Source organism: Gopherus flavomarginatus, chromosome 4, assembly GCF_025201925.1.
Source record: "Gopherus flavomarginatus isolate rGopFla2 chromosome 4, rGopFla2.mat.asm, whole genome shotgun sequence".
Lineage (NCBI taxonomy): Eukaryota > Metazoa > Chordata > Testudines > Testudinidae > Gopherus > Gopherus flavomarginatus.
This window is the reverse complement of record NC_066620.1, coordinates 150,966,531-150,982,267: the sequence shown is the minus strand read 5'-3', so window position 1 is coordinate 150,982,267 and position 15,737 is coordinate 150,966,531. Positions and strand designations below refer to the sequence as shown.

At 41.5% G+C, this 15,737-nt stretch overlaps 1 protein-coding gene across 1 annotated transcript in view; it reads left to right on the top strand.

Annotated features, from left to right (window-relative positions):
* Positions 1–15,737, top strand: part of LOC127050095 (serine/threonine-protein kinase MARK2-like) — a 65,056-nt gene that overhangs the window by 28,353 nt on the left and 20,966 nt on the right. The window contains exons 6-7 of the mRNA XM_050951626.1: positions 4,161–4,296; positions 5,793–5,970. Coding sequence (XP_050807583.1) covers positions 4,161–4,296; positions 5,793–5,970 — 314 coding nt within the window. The remainder of the gene's footprint in view (positions 1–4,160; positions 4,297–5,792; positions 5,971–15,737) is intronic.

Below are 15,737 nucleotides of genomic sequence, written 5' to 3'. Positions count from 1 at the left end.
ATTCCAGATCATTGAATCTGTCCAGATCTAGTTCAGAATTACAATGTTCAGGTAACATGATAAGGTAGATGATTGCTTCCAAAGAATGTTGATGGGATAAATACCATACATATTCATCATTTTAATGTAGCAAAGAATCCTGTGGCACCTTATAGACTAATAGACGTGTTGGAGCATGAGCTTTCGTGGGTGAATACCCACTTCCTCAGATGCATGTAGTGGAAATTTCCAGGGGCAGGTATATATATGCTAGCAAGCAAGCTAGAGATAACGAGGTCAGTTCAATCAGGGAGGATGAGGCCCTGTTCTAGCAGTTGAGGTGTGAAAACCAAGAGAGGAGAAACTGGTTCTGTAGTTGGCAAGCCATTCACAGTCTTTGTTCAATCCTGAGCTGATGGTGTCAAATTTGCAGATGAACTGAAGCTCAGCAGTTTCTCTTTGAAGTCTGGTCCTGAAGTTTTTTTGCTGCAGGATGGCCACCTTAAGGTCTGCTATAGTGTGGCCAGGGAGGTTGAAGTGCTCTCCTACAGGTTTTTGTATATTGCCATTCCTAATGTCTGATTTGTGTCCATTTATCCTTTTCCGTAGAGACTGTCCAGTTTGGCCGATGTACATAGCAGAGGGGCATTGCTGGCATATGATGGCGTATATTACATTGGTGGATGTGCAGGTGAATGAACCAGTGATGGTGTGGCTGATCTGGTTAGGTCCTGTGATGGTGTCGCTGGTGTAGATATGTGGGCAGAGTTGGCATCGAGGTTTGTTGCATGGATTGGTTCCTGAGCTAGAGTTATTATGGTGCGGTGTGCAGTTACTGGTGAGAATGCTTCCGCCGGCGTGCACAGGAAGAAATCGTGGAACAACAACATCGCTTGCCTCATAACCTAAGTTGTGCAGAACGCAATGCCATCCACAGCCTCAGAAACCACCCTGACATTATCATCAAAGAGGCTGATAAAGGAGGTGCCGTTGTCATCATGAACAGGTCTGACTACCAAAAGGAGGCCGCCAGACAACTCTCCAATACCAAATTCTACAGGCCACTTCCCTCAGATCCCACTGAGGAATACACTAAGAAACTATAGCATCTACTCAGGACACTCCCTACACTAACACCAGAAGAAATCAACATACCCCTAGAGCCCCGACCAGGGTTATTCTATCTACTACCCAAGATCCACAAACCCGGAAATCCTGGACGCCCCATCATCTCGGGCATTGGCACTCTCACTGAAGGACTGTCTGGATATATGGACTCTCTACTCAGACCCTATGCCACCAGCACTCCCAGCTATCTCCGTGACACCACTGATTTCCTGAGGAAACTACAATGCATTGGTCACTTCCCAGAAAACACCATCCTAGCCACCATGGATGTAGAGGCTCTCTACACAAACATCCCACACACAGATGGAATACAAGCTGTCAGGAACACTATCCCTGATGATGCCACAGCACAGCTGGCTGCTGAGCTCTGTGCCTTTATACTTACACACAACTATTTCAAATTTGATGACAATATATATCTCAAATCAGTGGCACTGCTATGGGCACCCACATGGCCCCACAATATGCTAATATCTTTATGGCCGACCTGGAACAACGCTTCCTCAGCTCTCGTCCACTCACGCCCCTTCTCTACCTACGCTACATTGATGACATCTTCATCATCTGGACCCATGGGAAGGAGACTCTGGAAAAATTCCACCATGATTTCAACAGCTTCCACCCCACCATCAACCTCAGCCTGGACCAATCTACACGGGAGGTCCACTTTCTTGACATCACGGTGCAAATAAGTGATGGTCACATTAACACCACCCTATATCGAAAACCTACCGACCGCTATGCCTACCTTCATGCCTCCAGCTTCCACCCCAGACACATCACACGATCCATTGTCTACAGCCAAGCACTGAGGTACAACCGCATCTGCTCTAACGCCTCAGACAGAGACCAACACCTACAAAATCTCCACCAAGCATTCTCAAAACTACAATACCCGCATGAGGAAATAAGGAAACCGATCAACAGAGCCAGACGTGTACCCAGAAGCCTCCTACTGCAAGACAAACCCAAGAAAGAAACCAACAGGACTCCACTGGCCATCACATACAGCCCCCAGCTAAAACCCCTCCAACGCATCATCAAGGATCTACAACCCATCCTGGACAATGATCCCACACTTTCACAGGCCTTGGGTGGCAGGCCAGTCCTTGCCCACAGACAACCTGCCAACCTGAAACATATTCTCACCAGTAACTGCACACCGCACCATAATAACTCTAGCTCAGGAACCAATCCATGCAACAAACCTCGATGCCAACTCTGCCCACATATCTACACCAGTGACACCATCACATGACCTAACCAGATCAGCCACACCATCACTGGTTCATTCACCTGCACATCCACCAATGTAATATAGGCCATCATATGCCAGCAATGCCCCTCTGCTATGTACATCGGCCAAACTGGACAGTCTCTACGGAAAAGGATAAATGGACACAAATCAGACATTAGGAATGGCAATATACAAAAACCTGTAGGAGAGCACTTTAACCTCCCTGGCCACACTATAGCAGACCTTAAGGTGGCCATCCTGCAGCAAAAAAACTTCAGGACCAGACTTCAAAGAGAAACTGCTGAGCTTCAGTTCATCTGCAAATTTGACACCATCAGCTCAGGATTGAACAAAGACTGTGAATGGCTTGCCAACTACAGAACCAGTTTCTCCTCTCTTGGTTTTCACACCTCAACTGCTAGAACAGGGCCTCATCCTCCCTGATTGAACTGACCTCGTTATCTCTAGCTTGCTTGCTAGCATATATATACCTGCCCCTGGAAATTTCCACTACATGCATCTGAGGAAGTGGGTATTCACCCACGAAAGCTCATGCTCCAAAACGTCTGTTAGTCTATAAGGTGCCACAGGATTCTTTGCTGCTTTTACAGATCCAGACTAACACGGCTACCCCTCTGATTCTTGACATCATTTTAATGCTTTCTTATGTCATTTAATCATCATAAAGGGGCTGGTTAACAGGAAGTGTATTATCTCATCCTCTATTTTTCTACATTAAAAGCTATTGTTAGTGGGACAGTGTGAAAATTTCAGTTGCTCCAAATGATAACCTTCCTAGTTGGTGTTTAGACATGTTAGGGAAGTAATGAATGAGGTTTTCATATCTGAAGACCTGAGCTCTTCTAAGGTAGGTCACAGGTGAAATAAATGTTATGGTCCTACTCTAATCTTCATCTAACATTTTTTTCCACTTCTAAAACTCCCCATTTAGCATTTTTTGCTCAGGAATGTGCCAAAAATGGAATATTAGCAGTATTAAAGAGGAGGCTGAGTTCCATTAGCAGAACTATATACAGACAGGGATATTTACGTGTACTTCATCTGTGCATGTTACAAATGGATGAAGCCAAATTATTAGTTGCACTCTTTCATGAGTGCTAAAATGTGCCAAAAGCACACAAAACAATAAATCTTGTCACTGAGATTAGCTTTACTAAGTGAAATTACTACTGAGCAAAGGATCAGCCCAAGACTTATAACTAGAGCTGGTCAGAAATTTTTGAACAAACAAAAAAAAATATTTTTTTTTTTAAGGAAAATGCCAGTTCGTCAAAACTCAAACTGTTCATGGGTCAATTCTGATGAATCTGCTGGTTTGAAAAATTTTGGAAAGTTTTGAAATTGTCAAATAGTTTTGACAATTTCAAAACTAAAAGTTTTGTAAGTTCAACATGACGTTTTGCTTTAAAATGTTAGTAAATATACTAAAAATGTTTTAAAATATTTAAAAGGTTGAAATTGAAATAAAACATTTCAAATTATCAAAAAGAAACATTCTGATTGACCACTCAATCTGAAATATTTTGTGAATCATTGTTCTGCAAAAAAATTTATGATTTTGACTTTCCATCTTGATCTGGGATGGGAAATTTTTTTTGCCATCTCAAAACTTTTCATGCGACAGTAAAATCTTTTGCCAGGCACCTCTGCATATAGCCCACTTAAATACCTGACCATGCCCCAAATCCTCAGAATAGGGCTGACTTTTTGCCTCTGCACATGAGTAACTTCTCACTGTTTGAATAAACAGACAGTATTATAGAGGTCAAGCCATTTCATCTGAATTTCTGTACAGGAGCTGTGCACTTCATGCATTCCTTACTTGAACCTGATCCTGCTAAGCGGCCTGCTGTTAAAGACGCAATGAAAGACAAATGGCTGAATGAAGTATTCATTGGGAAATCACTGAATTCCATTACATATAAAAATAGGTAATTTCAAATCTCTCTTCCATTTACTTGTATGTGGCCCGTGGAGTTTCAGAGACTTTATCCAATTCCAGTACTACAATAATTAGTAAAATTTTACTTTATCCTTCATTAATTTAGCTCTGCTTTACATAAAAAGTACACAAAATGTATTTATGTTGCTATGTGCATATATTGCATTATTTTTTTCTGGATATGTTTAACTGATGACATTAAATTTCTAGAATGTTTGATTCCAGTTATTTCTTCACTACAAAATTACATAGTATATTCCCGTCTCAGAGATTTTGAAAAAAACTTATGCTGAATTTGCTACGTTGATATTATTCTCACATATCTGCAAAATTGGGCTTTACTGTACTTCATGTTTTCCCAGTCAAATCACTGCACCTATTAAACAGCAGAAGTGTGCAAACAGATGCATGACACCACCAAACATTGCCTTTTCAGGCCAGTTGTTTTCTCATATATATGCACACACAGCTCCCACTCTGAGGATAAAATTTGGCCCACTGTCTTATTATTTCTGAACTATCTGTCTCTGAAGAGGTAATATGACACTTTATACCTGAATTCTCCACCTTCACAGTTTTATTAATTAGTGTTTCATATTAGTATGTTCATGCTCTTCTAAAATATCTAATTTCAGCGATGGAGCTTTAATTATTTCTAACTAAGAATCATTTGATTTAGGGAAAATGTTTGGACCCAATTCTGTAGAAGTCAGTGGGTTTGCACCCATGAAACAGATAAAAAAAATCTGACCTACAGTTCCGTTATGGTGGGGTTCAAACCAGCTGCATTGACTTTGTCCCTGCTTCCTGTAATACTATAAAAATGTTTGGAAAAGAATCTTTAGAATTTTTAAAACCAGATATCTAGATGTTTCTAAAGTGCCCTCTCCAAATTCATTCAATCTGCTTATGAAAACACATGTCTATTTGGAAGTTATTTCTAATTGTAGCTTTAGTGAGTAATTTTATGTAGAAAAATCCTCTCCAACTTCCCTAAGATCTTTTATGTACTCAAGATCCTCCAATCTCCTCAGATCTTCCCATCCTTTTCCACACACAGATTTTCTCTGTATCACTCCCTCCCAGACTCCTGTGTTGAGGACCAAAAAATAAATAAACAAACAAACGAGATCATGACAGATCATTAACTAGCTTCTTGACATGCTGCAATCTTAATCTTAGGGAACATCCTTTCAAATTAATCCATCCACTCTGCATCAGCAGTGGAATATCTAACAATGTTGTAACCGAGTCTTAGCCCAGCAATGATCTTGGTGTTGTCTAACAGAATATTTAAGGTTATGTAACTCTGTATCTCAGAGTTTTATATATATAAAGTATGTTGAGTAGCTGGACTGTCAAATTACTTATAGCCCACTGATGACTGCACTGCTCACTTATAAATCCATGCAACTACACTTGTACATTTTTTGGTGTGGGTTTTGTTGTTGTTTGTTGTTAAAATGAGCATTCTTAATTTTTCAGGCTTCGTCCTGATGAACTGAACCCTGTTGTTCTAAACTACATAACAGAAACAATGGAGCTCAGACTTTCAGAAGTTATCAATGTTTTGATAAATAACAAACCATCTTCTATCATGGCTTCTTATTGCTTATTACTGAAGAAGTTGGCCAAGTATCAAAAAGAACACGAAGCAATGAAGGTAGGACATCCATTTGTAACCCTTCTGCCCCTCTGAGTTGGCAGCAACAAGGGCCGGGTTCAGTATCCAGGGGTTCCGTTTCAGTAACACAATGCATAACCGGCTCGAGCCCCCACCTAGTGACCTGGGACACTCACATACCACACCCCCCTGGGCGCCTCTAGGAGGCAATACTTCCCCTCTTGCAAGCACGGAGTCTGAGTGTAGCAAAATCTTTTTAATAAAGGAAGGAATTAATGCGGCATCCCACTGGAGAAACACCACAAACAGGGTTATAACACAAACCATAAACAAAAACCCACCTCCAAGTACGTTTGGCACTGTCCTTTTTCCCCTTAGGGTTTTAAGTCCAATCACCCCAAAGTCCAACAACCCAAAAGTTTCTGGTCAATGCCACCCCAGAGTCCGAGAGTTTATCTGTAGAGGTCCCTCCCCGCAGCCTGGATAGAAAGGGGCACCTTACGTGGTCCGGGGCCAACTGCCCTGCCTCTCCGTGGGTTCTGCTTCCGCCTTCTCCACGAACTGCTCCGCTTTACCAGCCGCTCCACGCTGCTCCTCCAGCCGTCCTCAGAAACTGCTCTGCTCCAGCAGCTGCTCTGCTCCATGAGCTGCTCTGCAAACTGCTCGGCTCCGCTCGCTCTGTGGGCCGCTCCACCCGTCCCACAGCTACTCCGCTCTGTCAGCCGCTCTGCTGCCACCAGCTGTCCCGTGATCCGCTCCAGCCATCCCCACAAACTGCTCCACTCCGCCAGCAGCTCTGTTCCACAGTATAGCTTTGGGCTCCCCACTAGTTAGCACAGTACTCAGTGCTCTCAGCTCAGTGATTTTAGCTTTTAGTGATTTTCAGCTCTTAGTGATTCCAGCTCATAGTAGGGGAGCCCCAGTGCTAGTGCACCATTAGCCCAAAGTGATTTCAGCTCAGTAACCTGTATTTAAATTCTTAAGGGAATAAAAAAATCAACTCTGACATTCCACAGTGGAGAGAGAAGGGGGTGCAACTGGTGCTTCTGGCTCCACAAGGAAACTACACCACCAGGCACAAATACCTGTCCCCAGCCTCTTTCAATTCTCTGGGTTTTGGAACCCATGTCCCATGTCTAGCCAGTACCACTCAACTGAGGGTGAGCAATTTGTCACCAAGCAGTCCCACAGCTTGGCAGTCTGGGATAGGGTGGGCGTGCCTATGCAAATACACTCTCTGAAATTCTTTCCACCAGATGTCAGTGTAGAGCTTATCCTGACCCTGCTTACACATTCATAAACAGCATGTTAAGGCCCAACCTCTGTTCACCCTACTCATATGAGCAACAGAGTCAATAGGAAGGCTTGTGTGAGTAAAGTAGTCTTAAATACATTATGTATAGCACTAATGCTGCAAACTATGGAAAAATTGGTAACAGAAGTACAGCCACATATACAGTCTAAAGAGACTCATTCGTGGCATTCTCAGAGGTGATTACTGTAACAGATTTTTTCCCAGAGAAAATGTATATTGTTTTCTCTACAAGCAATCAAACTGGAACTGACAATTTGTTTCTTTACAGAAGAGATGATTTTTCCAATCAGAAAAAGGAAAGTTCATTTCTGCCTGACCTCACACCACCTTGCTTTTGTGACTGGTCAGTGAGGGCCTAATTTTAAGTTCACTAAAGTGAATGGGAGTCTGAAAAGTTACACATTTCCATTCTTGTCTTCAGTGTGCATTGTAGATTTTCTACCACTGTAGTTTAGGTTCAAGTTTTAACTCCGACTAACTGAGAGAAGGAAGCTAAGATTAGCAAATACTATATAGCAATAATTGCTGAGACCACAATTAGCTAAAAAGTCTGTAAGCTTTTCTTTTACAACCATTTTTACTAAGGGGTTCACAGTTCAGTCATAAAAATTTTGCTTCAGGCAGAAATGAGGCAGACAGGAAGCCAGATTCCAACTTCTAACACACAAGTGCAGTAGGGAACGTTTCAATTACTAAACAATGCACATCAGAGATTAGAATCCCAGTCAAAGTCTTAGCCTCGAACAAACTGTATTTTGAGACGGTCCAGTTGACTGCTCTAGAAATTAGTGAGCAGAGCTTAAGCAGGTCTAGATCTGCATCCCAGCACACAGCCCTGGAGTCACTCTAGCATATGCATGTTTCCATTCTAATTCCATCTCACCATGGGGAGGAGTGGAGGTAGCTCCACATAGTCTTATTCAAAACTCAAAAAATTGGTTTTCTTCTTCTTTTTTTCCCAAAAATCAAAATTTGGCAGGTCATGATGCAGGGGTCCTTACCTCTCCTAATAGTTTCATTTAAATAAAAACTGTATCTGCTGAATTATAAATAATTGAAAACTAGCTGTTGTGGAAAGACTATTGGGCAGACCCTCAACTGGTATAGCTCAACTGAAGTCAAAAAACTGATGACAATTTACACCACCTGAGCATCTGGCCCTTTAATGTCAAATCACAAGCACCTTAGGCAAGATCCTGCATGATGTGGAATGGGAAAGCGGTCATATGAACAAGGGAAAGAGATTATCTAAGCAAATGGCAGCACTACTCCCTGTCCTGTTCACTCCGGCATCCTATTCTGCAGGTCTACATTCCTGAAGTTGTGGAGTATCTGAAAAGTTTTTGAAGCATTTCATAGAGTTTAACACCAGAAGAGATTCACTAGATCATCTAGTTTGACCTCCTGCATATCATAGGCCACCAACATCACCCAGCACCTGCACACTAAACCCAACAACTGATATTAGACCAAAGTATTACAGCTCACAGGAGACTATACTATGTAGTACAGAGAACAGGAATGATCAAGATGCACCAGTGGCCAAGGTCCCAGCCATGAGTGGCAGAAGTGCCCTTTTGGGGGGGGAGGTCCCCAGGCACCCAAACTGTATCCCACCCTGTGCAACACCACTTCCCAAGACCTTGCCCATGCACCGCCCCTTCCCCCAAAACCCTGCTCCCCCGTCATTCCTCTCCACCTCCTCCCCCTACCATTGCTTTCCCTTCAGCCAGTAAAAAGTGGGTGGACACAGCCCTCCCACTTTTAAAAGTGGGGGGCCATGGCCTGCTGTCCCCCCAATTCCAGCACCACTGGCCCCAGCAATGGCAGGGAAATGATTGAATGTATGTCTATAATTGTGGAAGAGTACAGAGCACAGACACTGAATGCCCAGCTAGCATTACTCCTGGGGGGATTCTGCACCAGTGCGCACACACATAATTAATGTGCTGCACATATTTTAATTAATTTTTTTCAGGTTAATAGTTTCTGCAGGGAAGTTGCTGCAGTTCCACCTTTTTCTCACCAGAGGGCGCTACAGAACTAAAACAGAGCAGCCTTCCCAGCCAGCCTCTGCAGAAAATAACTTTGGCTGGGAAGTTGTTGCAGTTCTGCCTTATGCCCACCAGACATGCTGTGGTGCTAAAACAGAGCAGCCACTCCCAGCCAGCTAGGGAAGAGAAATGGCCTGCAGTGCCAGCTTCACTGTTCCTGTTTGGCCAAGTCAGGAGACAGGAACTATGGAGAGACAGATGGCATGGAACTACTGGGGAGGTCAGACAGGGCTCATAAGGCTAGTGGGGAAGGACAGACTGGGGCAGGGACTGAATGAGAGTGGAGGCACAGAATTCCCCGAGGAGTACAGCATGAGTATAGGCAGCAGAGTAGACGGTCAGGCACTGCTTAGGTGAGCAGAGTACAGACACACCAGAGCCTTGGGGTATACACCCTGCATGGCTCTCGATGCACCCAAGCAGTGCCTCTCACATCTACACTACTGTTTTTAGTAGCATAGTTTCTAGCAGCAATGAGACAGCGGCAGTCTTTCGCCCGGCACAGTGAAAAGCTCTGGGAGTGGGCAATGGGAAAGGGGGAAAACACACCTGCACCTGGAGCCTTTCTCTGCTGCCTTCCTACTGCCAGACCATTTCACTTCTGGGTGTAGCTACACACCACAGTGTGAACACAGCCTGTATTTCACTACAGCATGTGGTACACATTCCCCACGCACTGCTGCAAGAGCAGAAAAGGCCTAACTCAGAGATACACAGATAATCCTGGCAAGTGACCCATATCGTGTCCTGCAAACAAAGGGAACAAAACCCCAAGGACATTGCTATTATGATGGGGGGGGCGGGAAATTCCTTCCTGACCCTGCATATGGCAATCAATTAGACCTTGAGTATGTGAGAGCACACCTTAGAGAGAGAATGCTTGGGCCCACTTCAGAGCCCTGGCCCTCCCTGTCCAATGTCCCATCTCCAGCCGTGGTCATCCCCTTGTACTTCAGAGAAAAGAGACAAAAAAATGGAATACACTTGGGGGGTGGGGGCAAAATCCTTTCCTGACCCCTGCAGGTGACCAGCGGAAGCTCTGAAGTATGTGATTTTAGGAACATAGGACACAAACTAAAAGGGACCCCCAGGGCTGTTTAGCCTTGTCTCCCCCACCCCATCATAAGCACCCTGTCATGTGCACCAGACTTGCTTCCAGGAAATGGATAAAAGAAAGCCAGCCACAGTTTCAGCTACGTTCTTCTATACCTTTTCCTCCTCCCCATTACTAGTGCAAATTAGGGACCTCATTAAGTCAAGAGAAGTTTTGCCACCGATTTCAGTTGTGTGGGATCAGGCCCTCATGGTGTAGAAGGGGTGGGTTGGATACATGTGCACCCTGCACAAATGATGGCAGGATTTGTTTAGGTGCAGTTTGGATTTTGCACATTCAGGCTCGCCCAGAAAAGCATTTTCATAATCTCATTTAGATTAATTAATATATACGTGCTCCAAGTTCAACTCATAAACCTTGTGCCTAGCCTGAGTAACAGGATGGGGAAGGAATCCCATCCATAGGCCTCGGAGCCGCTTCAGAACCAGTTCAAGAAGGTTACTCAGCAAAATGGAGGAAGAAGCCTGCATAGCCCACTCTTCCAGGGAGAGGGCAGGAACAATTAGGAATTAAAAATTATAATCACCAAAAGATATTGTAATAAAAGTTTAAACCAGTAAGTTATTAGTTACAGATGTTACATTATTAGAAATCATATTTTAAAATGGCCAAAATACCTCCAACACATTTACAAATAAAAAAATAAATAGAAGCGCAGGATTCCGTTTTAATAAAATAATTAAAAATAAGGAATAAATAGAGGAATTTTCACAGGAAATTCCTATTATTTTAATCACTTTTTCTTAAGCCATCATTGAAACTGGTTTTCCTAAACGGGTGGATTCCCATTATGTATCCTACATGGGGGAATTAATGTAATGAAAACACTTCACTAGCATTTGGCTTCTGATCAGATTAAGAGAAAAAAATAATAGGTATTTTCACTATAATTGTATATGTGTTCTGTAATAAAATGAGTCATAAATTTAAACAGGGCACATGTCACTACTGCAATGGGGACAAAGCCAGGTAACTTAAGAATCCCTTGACTCATTTAGCATCTGAGTCAGATATGAATAACAGAATCACAAAAATTAAGAATGGAAAAAAATGAGTAGTCCCATCTTGTCCATAGCCCTGCCATTGCAGATCCATTCCCTATTGTTCATTAATAAGTGGTTGGTAAAATCTACATTTAAAAGTTCCTAGGTTCAAGCCTTCTACCAGTTCTATTTGGAGACTATTGAATAACTCAATATATCTTCCTGGTAGGGAGCTTTCCCAGTTATTCAGCCCAAATTGTTTGTTTCTTAATTTCATCCCATTACTCCTAGTTACACTCTTTTGCAAGACCATAAATAATTTCTCTACCTTGGTATTTATGCTCTACAAATATTTGTAACTGATCATGTTCACCTTTTAATTTTTATCTGTCCAAGCCATACACATGATTAACTCTTCTAATCATTCCTCGCAATGAGGTCTCTTAAATCATAACTAGTAGTGATACAGTCCATTTGCCAATTCCCTTAACATCCTAAAATATGTATCACCTAGACTGACCATTTTGTAAATATATGGTCATATTTGCCCAGTATTCCCTTGCCTGTTCTTTAGCAATAGCTATTTTATGCTTATGTCTACAAAAAGGCAAAACTCAGGCCAAAAAATATTAAAAGTATATTCAAGGAGAAAAAGAAAACTTGCTATACACCGAGAGACAGGTCAGACAAAGGGCAGGAGGGGAAACAAAACAGAGAGAGGTTATGTTAAGAACAGCCATACCGGGTCAGACCAAAGGTCCATCTAGCCCAGTATCCCGCCTTCTGACAGTGGGCAATGCCAGGTGCCCCAGAGGGAATGACTAGAACAGGTAAATCATCAAGTGATCCATCCCCTTGCTTGAGGTCACACAGCAGGTCAGAGCCAGACACAGAGCCCAAGTCTGCTCAGTCCTAAGTCCCAGTGCCACTGGACTGTGCTGCCAACACCTGCAGAGGTCCCTGTTCTGAAGCTTCACTGCAACATTCGCTCTGTGCAGCCTTTCTGCTTTGGTCTGAAATAGCCCCAAATCCAAAGACCTGTAGAGCACAGAGCAGAGCACTCACTCCAGCTCACCCCCTCTCATGCCCCCATAAGTATTTGAAAGTGGGGGAGAGGCGTGAGGGTGGCTAATTGGTGGAGAGAGAGGATTTTTCATCTGTTAGTTTGTCTGGTCTTCTGGTTGGAATTTACATGAGAAGATATTGCAGCAGTTTAGTTCTAATGATGTGGGTATTTAATGTTTGTATGTCACATTTCATCAAAGGTGCCTAAAGAGGATGGATAGATGCTCTTTTTATTCCAAATAAAGCCAAATATTTGCTATTTGTTAGTCACAGTCTGTGATTGGTCACTAAATCACAAAATATAGTTTCCAATCCACAGCTGAATAACAAAGGCCCCAGATCTGCAAATTTATGCATGTGCTTTACTGTAAGTGCAAGAGTAGTCTCCCTGAGCTCAATAAGAATATACAAGTGCATAAAAATGAAAGCACACAAAGTAGTGTTTGCAGAACCGGAGCCTAAAATGTTTTAAAACTAGGAGAGTAACCAATGCTTAGCAAAGAAAAAAACAGCAAATATGGCCTGATTGAGGACAAATTTCCATTGTTTTTGGATCAGGTGAAAATGTTCAGCATGTACTCTCGCTTTCATCTGAACATGGATATTCCTAGAGGCTGAGATTTTCAAAAAGAGCATAAGGGAATAAAACACCCAGCTTTTCACTGAAATTCAATGATACTTCAGTGCCTAACTCCTTTGAAAAAATTCTGGCCAAAAAGAACCAAAAGATTCACCAAATATTAACATAAACACTGGCAACAATGTTCATGAATGGCATATCATAAAAAGAAAATAACATGGTCAAACCAATTAACTGCTTGCAATTCAAACAAATATTCACAAACATTATTTTTGTAGTATTCAACCTGCTCCAATCAATAGATTAATCAAAAGTGTTTCCACACCAAAATCAAAGAAAAATGTAAACTCTTAAGGACAAATTTTCAACAAGCCTTCTAAATTGCAAGTGCATTCTTTTGCATGTACAACAAACTGTGTTTGCATAAGTTGAATGAGTAGCTGTGTTTGCAAATGCTGGTTTTACACTCAAACTGGCATTTCTACATGAAGATAAGGGTTTTGGTGAAAGCAAATAGACGCAATTCCAATGTTTGTAAGTGCAATTACAGAAGCCTGTTGAAAGTTTGACCCTTAAAAGATTCTTTCCATGTTCAAATTTGAGCCATAAGCCATTGGATAAATATAACACATGGCCCGTCCTTTCATGCACGGTAATTTCTCCAAGCAATGTATTTGTATTATGTGTGTTCTTTTGTAGAAGAGAGCCTTAATGATTATAATTTGCCATCCAGAACTTTATAGCTAGCCCTTGTCGAAAACAGTGTTTCTGCCAAAAGGCTTCCTGCCCAGGTGCTTAACCAATTAGCTCTTAAGAGGTCTGGCAGTAAAACCAGTCATGGCAAGTATTCTGGTGTACTGTATATAAGGTGACAGCTTGCAAAACATAAGATGAAAATTTGTTTTCTTAACAAGCAGTGTGTAAAATCCTGGGAGACTATTTGATTGCTTTGCCTAAAACACTTATGACATCTCATATTCCCAGTTGATATAGTGTGGTTTTAAAAATATGTTGTCAAATTAAACATATTGTAATTTTTTTTATATACACTCTAAAGACAATTTATTTAATTGTGATTTGGGTGTTGCAAATGTGTAGTAGGCATGGACTAACCTAAGAGTTTGAAGTTTGGTAAGCTTCAAACTTTTCCAAGCATTTTACTAACTTATGAAATGCATTCAAGCTTTGAGAGACCTGTTTTTCCCACAAATTATACCCAACGTTTTTCATGGGACATTAGATTAAAAACATGTTTTTACAATGTTACAAACTAGGGCTGTCAATTAATCACAGTTAACTCATGCAATTAACTCAATTAATTAATCATGATGAATCACAGTTTAATTGTGCTGTTAAACAATAGAATACCAATTGCAATTTATTAAATATTTTGGATGTTTTTCTATATTTTCATATATTATATTCTGTGTTGTAATTGAAATCAAGGTGTATATTATTTTTGATTACATATATTTGCACTGTAAAAAGGATAAAAGAAATGGTATTTTTCAATTCAATTCATACAAGTACTGTAGTGCAATCTCTTTGTTGTGAAAGTGCAATTTACAAATGTAGATTTTTTTTTGTTACATAACTGCACTCAAAAACAAAACAATGTAAAACTTCAGAGCCTACAAGTCCACTCAGTCCTACTCCTTGTTCAGCCAATCGATAAGACAAACAGGTTTGTTTACATTTACAGGAGATAATGCTGCCCTCTTCTTATGTACAATGTCACCAGAAAGTGAGAACAGGCATTTGTATGGCACTTTTGTAGCCAGCATTGCATGGTATTTATATGCCAGATATGCTAAACGTTCGTACACTCTTCCATGCTTCAGTCACCATTCCAGAGGATATTTCCATGCTGATGATGCTCATTGAAAAAATAACACATTAATTAAATTCGTGACTGAACTCCTTGGGAGGGGTGGAAATGCATATCCCCTGCTCTGTTTTACCCGCATTCTGCCATATATTTCATGTTACAGCAGTGTCAGATGATGACCGAGCATATGTTGTTCATTTTAAGAATACTTTCACTGCAGATTTGACAAAACACAAAGAAGGTACCTATGTGAGATTTCTAAAGATAGCTACAGCACTCAACCCAAGGTTTAAGAATCTGAAGTACCTTCCAAAATCTGAGAGGAATGAGGTGTGGAGCATGCTTTCAGAAGTCTAAAAAGGCAACACTCTGATGCGGAAACTACAGAACCCAAACCACCAATAACAAAAATCAGCCTTCTGCTGGTGGCATCTGACTCAGATGATGAAAATGAACATACATCGGTCCACACTGCTTTGGATCGTTATTGAGCAGAACTCATCATCAGCATGGACGCATGTCCTTTGGAATGATGGTTGAAGCATGAAGGGACATACGAATCTTTAGCACAACTGGTGGGTAAATATCTTGCGATGCTGGCTACAACAGTGCCATGAGAACACCTGTTCTCACTTTCAGGTGACATTGTAAACAAGAAGCGGACAGCATTATCTCCTGCAAATGTAACCAAACTTATTTGTCTGAGCGATTGGCTGAACAAGAAGTAGGACTGAGTGGACTTCGGTTTATTTTTGAAAGCAGTTTTTATTGTACATAATTCTATATTTGTAAGTTCAACTTTCATGATAAAGAGATTGCACTACAGTACTTGTATTATGTGAACTGAAAAATAGTATTTCTTTTGGT